The sequence below is a fragment of the Anolis sagrei genome, chromosome 2 (assembly GCF_037176765.1).
Source record: "Anolis sagrei isolate rAnoSag1 chromosome 2, rAnoSag1.mat, whole genome shotgun sequence".
Taxonomy (NCBI): domain Eukaryota; kingdom Metazoa; phylum Chordata; class Lepidosauria; order Squamata; family Dactyloidae; genus Anolis; species Anolis sagrei.
Window position 1 is genome coordinate 164,798,326 of NC_090022.1, and position 14,284 is coordinate 164,812,609.

A 14,284-nucleotide genomic window follows, 5' to 3' on the forward strand; every position below is an offset into this window, starting at 1 on the left:
GGTGCATGTATACTGTAGAATTAATACAATTTGATGCTGCTTCAGCTGCCATGCTCAATGTTGTGGGATCATTTGTACTTTTACAAAGTGCTTAGCCTTCTCTGAGAAATGGTGCAGGTGTCACACCAAACTACAACTCCCATGATGCATTGGATCATGGCAGTTGAAGCAATGTAAGTGCACCCTGAGTCTGTACTAGGTTCAGCACCTTGGATAACTCTTTTAGGGTTTAGTCCAAAACCTGGAGCAAGCTCTTTGACCCACTGGCATGCTATATTCTGCTAATTCCTGTTTCAGTCCAAAGCTGCAAGACTGGCTAGTTCTAACTTTAGACTGTTTGCTCACACAATATTAAGGGCAGCTTATCTATTTGCGACAAATATGCAATTCCGCATATATGTGCAGATATAGATAGATAGATAGATAGATAGATAGATAGATAGATAGATAGATAGATCAGCGTCGCAGATGGATGATGAAAGCGACAGCTCCCCTGGCGGCCAGAAAAAGTTAAATAGCCTCTGTGTATGTCTGTATATGTTTGTATGTCAAAAATTGGCATTGAATATTTGTCATATATGTGTACACTGTAATCCGCCCTGAGTCCCCTGCGGGGTGCGAAAGACGGAATATAAAAGCTGTAAATAAATAAATAAATAAATAAATAGACAGACAGATAGATGATGTGCTCCAAATAGATAAGCTGCTCTTAATATTGTGTGTGTGTGTCTCTCTCTCTGTGTGCAGTTAGTTGTAGAGAATAAAAAATTCCCAAAGACTGCTGCTTTAAAACCTTACATACAATAAAATTAATAGACTGAATTGGATAGAATTATAGGTAGAGGAAGGCAAAAACTAATGTGAACATCATTTTGAAGAATATAATGTATTGTGAAGATTTGGGGGTTAATCTTCTACAAGGAGATACACAAAATGTATTGACAAGCTCGAATGTATCCAAAGGAGGGTGACTAAAATGATCAAGGGTCTGGAGAACAAGCCCTATGAAGAGCGGCTTAAAGAGCTGGGCATGTTTAGCCTGAAGAAGAGAAGGCTGAGAGGAGATATGATAGCCATGTATAAATATGTGAGAGGAAGCCACAGGGAGGAGGGAGCGAACTTGTTTTCTGCTTCCCTGGAGACTAGGATGCGGAACAATGGCTTGAAACTACAAGAAAGGAGATTCCATCGGAACATTAGGAAGGACTTCCTGACTGTGAGAGCCATTCAGCAGTGGAACTCTCTGCCCGGAGTGTGGTGGAGGCTCCTTCTTTTGAAGCTTTTAAACAGAGGCTGGATGGCCATCTGTCAGGGGTGCTTTGAATGCAATTTTCCTGCTTCTTGGCAGGAGGTTGGACTGGATGGCCCATGAGGTCTCTTCTAACTCTTTGATTCTATGACTGAATAGAGCTTTACAGATTTGCTTGGCCAAATTTCAATCCCCTGCTTACCCCAAATACTGTCCAACCCTTCCCCTAACCACAATGGTAATCCGGTTTTGAAAGTGCATTTTTGTACTTTCCATATGAAGTCGGAAGTGAAAAAGAAAAACATGTTTTGCGGAATAGTTTAGTTTTCTGTGTGGCTCTATGAGCTTGGATGTTTTTCATTGTGGCTTCCCTCAACTATATTCTTTCAGCCACAGAAAATGGTAGAGGCACATGACTTAGTTTTTACCTAAAGTCGGTCAAGAACAAAATGCTGGCAGTGTCTAACCACCTTCATTTTGGAAACCAGGCTCTGAAAATGCTCAGCCCAACTCTTTCATAACAGGCACCCTGCCATTCCTGTTTGGTTTGGGGAGGGGGAGCACCCCAAATCCTCTCCCTTCACTGATGTCTTGATCCAGGATTTGTGGTGTTGTGGATCCTTTGTGTCTGATGATGGGATCTTGTGGAGGCCGGTTTCTTGGCAGAAACCTCTGAGGAGGCAAAGTTTCCCTGGGATACAGCTGCCAAGTTGAAAGTGGGCATTAATCCAAAGGTGGCAAAGTGGAGTACTGCCAGGAGCGAGCAAGTACTGAAGAAAGTTGGCGTACGTCCAGATGAGCTGTGACATTCATCATTTACTTCTTAAACTAAATTGTGGACTAGGATAAGTAAAGAAGAAAGGAGCAGTCTGCGACAGAATGTGTTCAAGACTTCAGAGTTTGTCCAATGGTCTTTAATCACAGTCACTTCTTCCCAATGTCATATAAGCTCTGAATTCCTCTGCTTGGAAATAACAAAGACAGAGATTCTAGCTGACAGGGGCACAGAGCTAAAACCTGTTGAGTTGTTGTAGGTTTTTTCGGGCTATATGACCATGTTCTAGAGGCATTCTCTCCTGACGTTTCGCCTGCATCTATGGCAAGCATCCTCAGAGGTTGTGATGTCTCACAATGTTTGAGGTTGCTTACCATAGATCAGTGATGGCGAACCTATGACATGCGTGTCAGCACTGGCACACATAGCCATTTTCAATGACATGCAGCCTCATGCAGCCGCATACAGAGAAGTATGGAGCCACATGCTGAGAAGGATATTTATTTATTTTTTTATTTGCTATACTTGTATACCGCTGTTTCTCAGCCTAGACGGCGACTCAACGCGGTTTACAACAGAATATAACAATCGACAGTATACAGTTTAAAAGCATAAAAACTTAATACACAATACATATATCAACAACAATCCAATTCATCTCCTGACTAAAATCGTGATCCAGTTTCGTCGTCCATATTGCCAGCCCTTTAATCATTACATTCTTTGCACTGAGTTAACCGAATGCCTGCTCGAACATCCAGGTTTTTAATCTTCTTCAGAATACCATCAATGAGGGGGCTGATCTTACCTCCATGGGAAGGGCGTTCCATAGCCGCGGGGCCACCACAGAAAAGGCCCCGTCTCTCGTCCCCGCCAGCCGCACCTGTGAAGCAGGCGGGATAGAGAGCAGGGCCTCCCAGAAGATCTTAGGGTCCTGGTGGGCTGATAGGCCGAGATACGTTCGGATAGGTAACTTGGGCCAGAACCGTTTAGGGCTTTAAAGGCCAACGCCAGCACTTTGAATTGAGCCCGGTAGCAGATCGGCAGCCAGTGGAGCTGGTGCAGCAGAGGAGTTGTATGCTCCCTGCGCTCCGCTCCTGTTAGTATCATGGCTGCCGAGCGTTGGACAAAATACCAACCTTCAATTGAAGATTTCGCCAATTTATTTATTTATTTATTGTGTCATCAGCAACCATACCATTGTATTACAATTCTAATAGAGCAAAACAAACACACAGATTAAAAAGAAAAAGAAAAAAGAAAAGAAAAGAAAAACACACAGATTTTGCAAATTTGGTAGTTGGTTAAATGTCCTTTGACCAGTATCTGGCCACTTGGAGTGCCTCTGGTGTTGCCGCAAGAAGGTCCTCCATTGTGCAAGTAGCAGGGCTCAGGGAGCATTGCAGCAGGTGGTCAGTGGTTTGTTCTTCTCCACACTCGCATGCCGTGGATTCCACTTTGTAGCCCCATTTCTTAAGATTGGCTCTGCATCTCGTGGTGCCAGAGTGCAGTCTGTTCAGCGCCTTCCAAGTCGCCCAGTCTTCTGTGTGCCCAGGGGGGAGTCTCTCATCTGGTATCACCCATGGATTGAGGTGCTGGGTTTGGGCCTGCCACTTTTGGACTCTCGCTTGCTGGGGAGTTCCAGCGAGGGTCTCTGTAGATCTAAGAAACTATGTCTTGATTTAAGTCGTTGACGTGCTGGCTGATGGCCAAACAGGGGATGAGCTGGAGATGTCTCTGCCTTGGTCCTTTCACTATTGGCTGCTACTTCCCGGCGGATGTCAGGTGGTGCAATACCGGCTAAGCAGTGTAATTTCTCCAGTGGTGTGGGGCGCAGACACCCTGTGATAATGTGGCATGTCTCATTAAGAGCCACATCTACTGTTTTAGTGTGGTGAGATGTGTTCCAGACTGGGCATGCATACTCAGCAGCAGAGTAGCATAGCACAAGGGCAGATGTCTTCACTGTGTCTGGTTGTGATCCCCAGGTTGTGCCAGTCAGCTTTCGTATGATGTTGTTTCTAGCGCCCACTTTTTGCTTGATGTTCATTTCATTTCATTTCACCAATGAAATTCAGCAACAAAAAAGTCACTAATAGGCAGATTAGTTAAAAAATTCCCCCTCCCCTTCATTTATCGTAGTTCTTGGCACCCCACACCAGTGAAATAATATCAAGACCAACCAAAGAAACTGACTGACGGATAAACAAAGAAGTCATTAAGCAGGTATGTTAAATAATTAGGTTTTGATTTATTAAATATAGTTATATATTACAATGATACATTTCAGTTATTTAAACTATAAATATCATAGAATCATAGAATCAAAGAGTTGGAAGAGACCTCATGGGCCATCCAGTCCAACCCCCTGCCAAGAAGCAGGAATATTGCATTCAAATCACCCCTGACAGATGGCCATCCAGCCTCTGTTTAAAAACTTCCAAAGAAGGAGCCTCCACCACACTCCGGGGCAGAGAGTTCTACTGCTGAACGGCTCTCACAGTCAGGAAGTTCTTCCTTATGTTCAGATGGAATCTCCTCTCTTGTAGTTTGAAGCCATTGTTCCGCGTCCTAGTCTGCAAGGAAGCAGAAAACAAGCTTGCTCCCTCCTCCCTGTGGCTATCACAACATTATGTTTTTTTTTTCTCAAAGTGACACCCCGCCTGAGTTATGCTCAGTTTCTTTTTGGCGAATTTTGACACATCAAGCTCAAAAGATTGCCCATCATTGCCATAGATGCAGGCAAAACGTCAGGAGACAATGCCTCTAGAACATGGCCATATAGCCCGAAAAAACCTACAACAACCCAGTGATACCAGCCATGAAAGCCTTTGACAATACATTAAAACCTGTTGAACACATGGAGTGCATCTATACTGTAGAATTAATGCAGCTTGACTGCCATGATTCAGTTCTATATAATCCCGAAAGTTGTAATGTTATAAAAGCTTTTAGTCTTCTACTACAGAGTGCTGGTGCCTCACCAAACCACAACTCCCAGGATCCCATTGATCTATGAAGTGATTTCAAACTGCATTCATTCCACAGTATAGATGTAGCCATGGGTCCCTGTCTGTGTCTGCCCCATGTTCTCACTGGCTGCTCTTTTGGAAAAGTCAAACGTGCAAGAGATAACTGTAAGATAAACATCATGTCTGCTTTATCACTCAGATACTTGTATTTGGTCTTGAACCTGTTTCTGGAACCTGTCTAGTGAGTTTCTTTTAGGTTCAAGAACTTTTGCTCTTGATGAGTCACCAGGGGCGGCTCAACCCATTACGCAAAGCAGTATAATTGATTTTGCCCACAGGCGCTCTTGAGGCACTCTTGGAGGGAAATAGACCTTGACATATGTGAGTTGTAGTTACTGGGATGTATAGTTCACCTACACAGTCAAAGAGCATTCTGAACTCCACCAATGATGGAATTGAACCAAATATGGCACACAGAACTCCCACGACGAACAGAAAATATATATCAGTGATTGGTTGGGGGGGGGGGGGCACCAAAATACTGTTTGCTTACCATTGAAAATTACCTAGGGTTGCCTCTGTGAGTCACTGCAATAATTTCCCAATATTTGTGGGGACCTCACTCTCTATCCTTGTGAATGTTTCAACTGACCACCTTGATTAGCATACAATGGTCTGACTGTGCCTGGAGCAAACTTTTGTTGAGTCAGTTGAAACATTCACACCTAGCTCCAGCAGACAAGAGTCCTTTGTCTCACCCTGGTCATTCCACAGATATATAAACCCACTTTCCTAGTTCCAACAGACCTCAGTACCTCTGAGGAAGCTTGCCATAGATGCAGGCGAAACGTCAGGAAAGAATGCCTCTAGACCAGTGTTTCTCAACCTGGGGGTCGGGACCCCCATGGGGGTCACGAGGGGGGTGTCAGAGGGGTCGCCAAAGATCATCAGAAAACATAGTATTTTCTCTTGGTCATGAGGGTTCTGTGTGGAAAGTTTGGTCCAATTCTATCGGTGGGGTTCAGAATGCTATTTTATTGCGGGTGAACTATAAATCCCAACAATTACAACTTCCAAATGGCAAGGCCTATTTTCTCCAAACTCTACCAGTGTTCACATTTGGGCATATTGAGTATTTGTGCCAGGTTTGATTCAGATCCATCATTGCTTGAGTCCACAGTGTTCTCTGGATGTAGATGAACTACAACTCCAAAAAATTCAAGGTCAATGTCCACCAGACCTTCCCAGTATTTTCTCTTGGTCATGGGAATTCTTTGTGCCCAGTTTGATTCAATTCCATCATTGATGGAGTTCAGAAGGCTCTTTGATTTTAGGTGAACTATAAATCCCAGCAACTCCAGCATTACCAAATGACCAAATCAATCACCCCCAACCTCACCAGTATTCAAATTTGGGAGTATTGGGTATTTGTGCCAAATTTGGTCCAGTGACTGAAAATACATACCGCATATCAGATATTTAGATTACCATTCATAACAGTAGCAAAATTACAGTTGTGAAATAGCAACGAAAATAGTATTATGGTTGGGGGTCGCCACAACATGAGGACCTGTACTAAGGGGTCGCGGCATTAGGAAGGTTGAGAACCACTGCTCTAGACCATGGCCATATAGCCCGAAAAAACCTACAACAACCCTGTGATTCCGGCCATGAAAGCCTTCGACAATACATTAACCTGGAAGTCCCTGAATAGACTCAGAAGTGGAGTGGGCAAATCGAAAGACAACCTGGCAAAATAGCACCACCTAAAAGAATCCCACTCTTTGTGTGACTGTGGAGCAGAACAGACAACTCCGCATCTGTATGCTTGTCCACTGTGCCCTGCCTCATGTACAAAGGAGGAATTGTTGGAGGCTACAGACAATGCTGTTGCTGTTGCCCGTTTTCGGTCAAAAGATATTTAGCCGCCTGCACACTTTCTGTTTTTATACTAATTTATGCAATGCTTTTTACACAAAATAAATAAATAAATAACATATTGCCAGAAGCTGAATCCCAGGCCCAATGCTGTTCTATCAAAGAGCATGTCTTTGTCCTGCTTCTCACTTGTAGAACTCCACCAGCAGCTCTTCCCCTTCCTCTCCTGATAGCAGCAGACTCACTGCCTCTCTCCCTTGCAGGTTTATCCTAATGAGGAGGGCCTGGTGAAAATAGCCAAGTGGGTGGCCACGTTGCCCCCACCCTTTCTGACATGGATGGGGCCCTTCTTGCCAATTGTGTGGTTGACTCATCCTGATTATATCAAGCCGGTTGTGACTGCCTCAGGTACTGTGATGTTGGATTGTGACAAAACTGTTGGGGTTCAGCCTGAGTTTGAACTTGAACCTGATTCTCTGTTTGTTCCTCCTGATGCTAATGAAAGTTTATTTACTGATGCTAGTGGAAATGTACCTTTTGATGCCAATGCTCCTGAAATTAGTGAGGAAGAATCTGCTGTAGGTTTGGAAAATGCCAATGTTCCTGAAATTAGTGAGGAAGGAACTTCTGTAGACTTGGAAAATGAAAGTACCAGTGTTCATGAGAATGTTTCAGAGGGAGACCTTGAACTTTCCCTCCCTTCTGCACCTGTTAACTGTAATGACAACAGAAGGGGCCAAATTTGGGCAGACAGAAGCAAGTCACTCAGTTTGCGTCGATCCTCCCGAATTCAAGAATTAAAAACATTGGCTTCAAAACAGAAGGGCAGTTCACGGAACCAATTCTTGAGTTTTAATTGCAATACGCCGAGCTGATTGTCTCAGTTCAGGCATCGTTTCAGAATTGATGAAGACCTTGGCAGTTCTCCCGGTTCCCTGGCCATAGTTTGGGAAGATTTCTAGGATATCAAGTACGGTTAGTGGATTGCTAACAGATTCCAGTATTTCCCAGTGAGGCTTTTGGTTTTGCTTTGTCCATTTAAATTCATGTTTGCTGATTTTGCTGTGGCTTTTGACTTGCATTTTTCCTTTATTTTGTAACCATTTTTCTTCAATAAAAAAGGATTGTTTTTCACAGCCAAGTGTGGTGGATAGTTATCTTAGGGCCTCGTTCCCTGCTCTGGATTGCAACAGGTAGAGAACTCCTGAACAATTGGCTTATATGTTAAAAGGAAAGAATTCAAAGTGTTGGCATCGCAATAAAGAAAAAGGTACTTATTCACACATGTGGTGGGAGTGTTCAGAAATAAAAAAATTCTGGCAAATGATACAAGGAAAAATTCAGGAGATATTCCAGATAAAAATTCAAATTAATAATGATTTGCTACTATGGGGAGTGTTGGATCATCCGAGTATAATAAGTAATTGCCAGGAGCTATTTAAGGTAACAATAAGAGCAGCCCATGTGGGTTTTTGTTTGTTTGTTTGTTGTTGTTGTTTGTCATGTCAGAAGCAACCGCTCCTGTTGTGAGAGAATTGGCCGTCTGCAAGGACGTTGCCCAGGGGACGCCTGGATGATTTTTGATGTTTTATCATCCTTGTGGGAGGCTTCTCTCATGTCCCTGCATGAGGAGCTGGAGCTAATAGAGGGAGCTCATCCGCCTCTCCCCGGATACGAACCTGCGACCTATCGGTCTTCAGTCCTGCCGGCACAGTGCTTTAACCCACTGCGCCACCGGGGGCTCCAGCCCATGCGGTGATTGCTAGAGGATGGAAAGACAAATCGAAATGGATGTTAAGTAATTGGAATGATTATATGTATGATCAAGTGCTGTTAGATATTACGGGAATTATGACTAACCAAGCACCAAGAATGAATAAAGAAAAGATCAACTGGGTGAAAAATGGAGGAGTCAACGATCACATCAAAGAAAAAATACAAAAACTCTACCAGTGGCTGGATCTGCAAGATTAGTAGAAATATACTGTGGTTGAGGAGGGAGGGAGAGGGAGGGAGGGAAGGTGGGGATAATGTAATCTAAGGTAAAGGTAGTCCCCTGACATTAAGTCCCCTGACATGTCTGACTGTGGGGTGTGGTGCTCATCTCCATTTCTAAGCCGAAGAGCCAGCGTTGTCCGTAGACACCTCCAAGGTCATGTGGCCGGCATGACTGCATGGAGAGCCGTTAATGTAACCTACACCAGTGTAAATTAGCATAATGTCTTTAATATTTGTTGAATTACTCAGGATTTATATGTGTAACACTTGAAATTTAGCTCATTGATTTGTGTTTATAACATAATAAAATATGTTTTAAAAAAAGAAAAGAAAGGGAATCTCATGAGGACAGAGCGGTCCTCTCTCTACAGCACCTCCACAGGGATGATAGAAATGGTCCATGGTTGATAGAGAGCAACATACATTGATGTGAAGCCTTTGCAGAGCAGGGTACATCTACACTGTAGAATGAATGCAGTGCCCTCTGTGTCTGTTGTTTCCATGTTAAGATAGGAGATCAAGTGAAAGGCTAATGTAATAAGAGAGATTGAAAGCATTTGACTTTGCACAGAAAGACCAACTCCATAGTGGTTATAAGGTTCTGGCTGAAGTTCCGTTGTCATGGCTGAAATATGACTATAGAGTAAAGTAAGGCCCCATACCGACAGTTTCACTTACCCATTTCCTGGAGCCCCCAGTGGCGCAGTGGGTTAAACCCCTGTGCCGGAAGGACTGAAGACCGACAGGTTGCAGGTTCAAATCTGGGGAGAGGCGGATGGTCTCCCTCTATCAGCTTCAGCTCCTCATGCGGGGACATGAGAGAAGCTTCCCAGAAGGATGATAAAACATGAAAACATCCAGGTGTCCCCTGGGCAACATCCTTGCAGACGGCCAATTCTCTCTCAACAGAAGTGACTTGCAGTTTCTCAAGTCGCTCCTGACACGACAAAAAAACAAACAAACCAAAAACCATGTCCCGGAGAAATAATAATAATAATAATAATAATAATAATAATAATAATAATAATCTCATACTACTACTAATAATAATATCTCAGCCGGCATTTGGAAGCAATAAACATTGACAAAATCACAATCTGTCAACTGCAAAAGGTCACCTTACTTGGATCTGCACGCATCATTCGAAAATACATCACACAGCCCTAGACACTTGGGAAGTATTCAACTTGTGATTTTTTGATACGAAATCCAGCATAGAGATCTCGTTTGTTTTGACATACTGTGTTTTGTGTCAGAATAATAATAATAATAATAATAATAATTATTATTATTATTATTATTTATACCCCACCACCATCTCCCCAATGGGGACTCGGAGCAACTTACATGGGGCCAAGCTCGGACAACATATTACAACAAGATAAAACCAGAGCATAAACCAGAGCAACATCATCAAATTCCATCAAGAAAAACATTATAAACACAGTCATAAAATAATATTCCAATAAGCACAATCGCAGTAACAATGGGTGGGCCACATGTACAGGATAAAAACGATTCAAAGACTCTAATGAGATAAAATAGGAGCAAGTTATCTGCAGAGAACTCATAAAAATACACATAGTTGTGAAGCTAAACTTCCCATTTGGAGGGCGTGTATTACAGTGGGAAGAGCGTTGAGGGGTGCAATGGTGTCATATTGTGCACCTACTCAACAAAGGCGCAGCGGAAGAGCCAGGTTTTAAGGTTCTTTTTGAACGTTTCTAGAGACGGGGTTTTCCTGATCTCTCCAGGAAATGAGTTCCAAAGTCAGGGAGCCACAGAGGAGAAGGCTCTCTCCCTTGTGCCCACAAGACGAGCTTGTGAGATTGGTAGTAGGGCTGGGCGATTTTGTTCGTTAATTTCGTAATTCGTTATTAATTCGTTATTTTTTTTGGATAACGAAGCGATATTGAACCATTCAGGAGCAACAAAAAAACGAAACGAATTTTTCAATTCGTTTCGAAATCGTTTCGTAATTGTTTCAAAATCGTTTCGAAATCATTTCGAAATCGTTTCGAAATCGTTTCATTATTATTTCCGCATGTCTGGTGCAAGTTTTAGGGTTGCTGTTTGTTTTCTCAGTGAAAAAAAATATAATTATCGCACCAACAGTCAACAACAGAGGGAGAGGAAAGCTTCAGAAGTTCCCCCTGTCCCATTTGGAGGTTTTTTTAGCGTATTGCGCGATCACGTCCGCCATTAACGAATCGATTCGTTATTGTTTCATAATTGTTTCGTAATTTCTGAAATTTTGTAAATTTCGAACTTTTTTAAAGGAAAATTTCGGAATTCTTTTAAAAATCGAAACGCAAAAACCCCCTAAAAACGAATCGAGTTTAGAAACAAATTTTTCCGTGGTTGCCCAGCCCTAATTGGTAGGGATGAAAGGAGGGCCTCCCCCAAAGATCTAAGGGCCCGGGTTGGTACGTGGAGAGAGATGCAGTTACGAAGGTAGGCGGGTCCCAAACCGTTTAGGGCTTTGTAGGTGATAACCTGTACCTTGAATTGGTACAGGAAAATAAACGGCAGCCAGTGGAGCTCCTATACCCCGCCACCATCTCCCCAATGGGGACTCAGGGTGGCTAACATGAGGCCAAGCCCAAAAATTACAATGCAACACAATAAAATACAGAATGCACATCAGAAAGTAATTACAGTAGCAAGACAATAAAGCAAATTGACACAATATAAAATCGAACAGGATGGATAGGCCAAATGGACGAGATAAAATGATAAAACCCTGGGTGAGGTGGGAATAGAAAATGTGTAAGTGAGGGGAACCCAAGAAGGATAAAACAGTGGGGTGAGGTTTTCAGTTTAGGGCGGGCGGAAGTGCATCATAGGGGCAGCACTATAGATGGGGCAAACAGAAGAGGGATAAATGGTCACTCTCCAAAGGCGCAACAAAAGAGCCAGGTTTTCAGTTTTTTCTTAAAGTCTGCTAAGGACTCTCTACAAATTTGCTAGGTCTTCTATGGTAGGCGTGCCCTGGAAGGCACACTGGAGGATCCAGCAAATTCCTTAAAATAATTAGTCCTAAAAGTTAGGTAATTTATTGACATTTTGTCACAACCATGATTTCTGGTATCCTTTGCCTATAAAGGGGTGTTATTGTGCTACTTTCATAGCTTGGCCTTTCCTACCAGTTTTAGTATGCTTAAATGCACTAAGAAAAAAGATTATATAATGACTAGAAATATGAACAGTAAAATAATAAAACAATAAAAATGAGGAAGATTAGAGTGAACATTGATCTTGTTTTCCTCTTCCCTGCAGCTGCTGTAGCTCCCAAGGACAAGCTCTTTTATGGCTTCCTGAAGCCCTGGCTTGGTAAGGTCCTCCTACTTATTTATTATACAGTTATTATATTATCAGTTATTATATTATATTATTATTACAGTTATTATATTATTATCTGGTGGGAACAAGGGACAGGACCTTCTCAGTGGTGGCCCCTCGGCTTTAGAATTCCCTCCCACCAGAGATTAGATCTGCTTCTTCCCTCCTGACCATTAAAAAGCTAATAAAAAAGCTAATATTCCTCGGCTTTGGAATATGGCATTCGATGATTGAGTCAATAGCCCTTGTCCACATGGAAGGATGGCAATGAATTGTGACTGTATTTGACGACTTGGCTTGTGTAATGTGATCATGTATTTTATTGCATTTAATATTTTAATGTATAATGATGATGCACTGTGCTGTTTTTATATTACTGTATATGAACACATGTTGTGAACCGGCCTGAGTCCCTCCTCGGAGGTCGAGAAGACCGGATAAAACTTCTAAATAAATAAACAAAAAAATAAATATACTAGCTGTCTCCTGCCACGCGTTGCTGTGGCCCACATGTGGATTCTGTGTGGGAGGTTTGGCCCAATTCTATAGTTGGTGGTGTTCAGAATGCTCTGTGATTGTTGTTGTTGTTCATTCGTTCAGTCGTCTCCGACTCTTCGTGACCTCATGGACCAGCCCACGCCAGAGCTCCCTGTCGGCCGTCACCACCCCCAGCTCCCTCAAGGTCAGTCCAATCACTTCAAGGATGCCATCCATCCATCTTGCCCTTGGTCGGCCCCTCTTCCTTTTACCTTCCACTTTCCCCAGCATAATTGTCTTCTCTAGGCTTTGCTGTCTCCTCATGATATGGCCAAAGTACTACAACTTTGTCTCTAACATCCTTCCCTCCAGTGAGCAGTTGGGCTTGATTTCTTGGAGGATGGACTGGTTGGATCTTCTCGCAGTCCAAGGCACTCTCAGCACTTTCCTCCAACACCACAGCTCAAAAGCATCGATCTTCCTTCGCTCAGCCTTCCCTAAGGTCCAGCTCTCACATCCGTAGGTGACTACAGGGAATACCATGGCTTTGACTAGGCGGATCTTTGTTGCCAGTGTGATGTCTCTACTCTTTACTATTTTATCGAGACTGGACATTGCTCTCCTCTCAAGAAGTAAGCGTCTTCTGATTTCCTGGCCACAGTCTGCATCTGCAGTAATCTTTGCACCTAGAAATACAAAGTCTGTTCACGGCCTCCACATTTTCTCCCTCTATTTCCCAGTTGTCAATCATTCTTGTTGCCATAATCTTGGTTTTTTTGATGTTTAGCTGCAACCCAACTTTTGCGCTTTCTGTGATTTCTGTGATTGTAGGTGAACTATAAATCCCAGCAACTACAACTAACAAATGTCAAGATTCTATTTCCCCCAAACTCCACCAGTGTTCACATTTGGGCATATTGAGTATTTTTATAGAGTTTGGTCCAGATCCATCATTGTTTGAGTCCACAGTCATCTTTGAATGTAGGTGAACTACAACTCCAAAACCAAAGGACACTGCCCACCAAACCCTTCCAATATTTTCTGTTGGTCATGGGAGAACTGTGTGCCAAGTTTGATTCAATTCCATTGTTGGTGGGGTTCAGAATGTTCTTTGGTTGTAGGGGAACTATAAATCCCAACAACTACAACTCCCAAATGACAAAATCAATTTTTTGAGTGAAGGATTGTTAGGTGTCTTGTGTCCAAATTTGGTGTCAATTCAGTGGTTTTTGAGTTCTGTTAATCCCACAAATGAACATTACATTTTTATTTATATAGAAGATACAACTATATATTGACCATTCCAACTCTTTGATTCTATGATTCTATGATTAATGAGCATTCTTTGGGTGGATTTTGATACAATTTTCAGGACCACAAAAACTTAGTTGATCAGTAAAAATAAACATTAAAAAACCATTTATAGTTTCTAAACAGTAACCTAGAAAAAGTCTGGAGTGGAGGCCAAGTACAAGACAAGTGAGAGATGTGGCAAACAAACAGTTGTGGTACAAAAAAAATTATCATGCAGTGTTAATTGGTCGGAGATGTACATACACATCCACACTGTGATTCAGCTCAGAATCTGGGAAG

At 42.6% G+C, this 14,284-nt stretch overlaps 1 protein-coding gene across 2 annotated transcripts in view; it reads left to right on the forward strand.

Annotated features, from left to right (window-relative positions):
• LOC132768003 (ultra-long-chain fatty acid omega-hydroxylase-like) overlaps positions 1 to 14,284 on the forward strand; it is a 48,581-nt gene that overhangs the window by 10,516 nt on the left and 23,781 nt on the right. The window contains exons 3-4 of one of the 2 annotated variants that reach the window (XM_060763532.2): positions 7,138 to 7,282; positions 12,152 to 12,205. In XM_060763532.2, coding sequence (XP_060619515.2) covers positions 7,138 to 7,282; positions 12,152 to 12,205 — 199 coding nt within the window. The remainder of the gene's footprint in view (positions 1 to 7,137; positions 7,283 to 12,151; positions 12,206 to 14,284) is intronic. The other variant, XM_060763533.2, reaches the window with a different exon arrangement.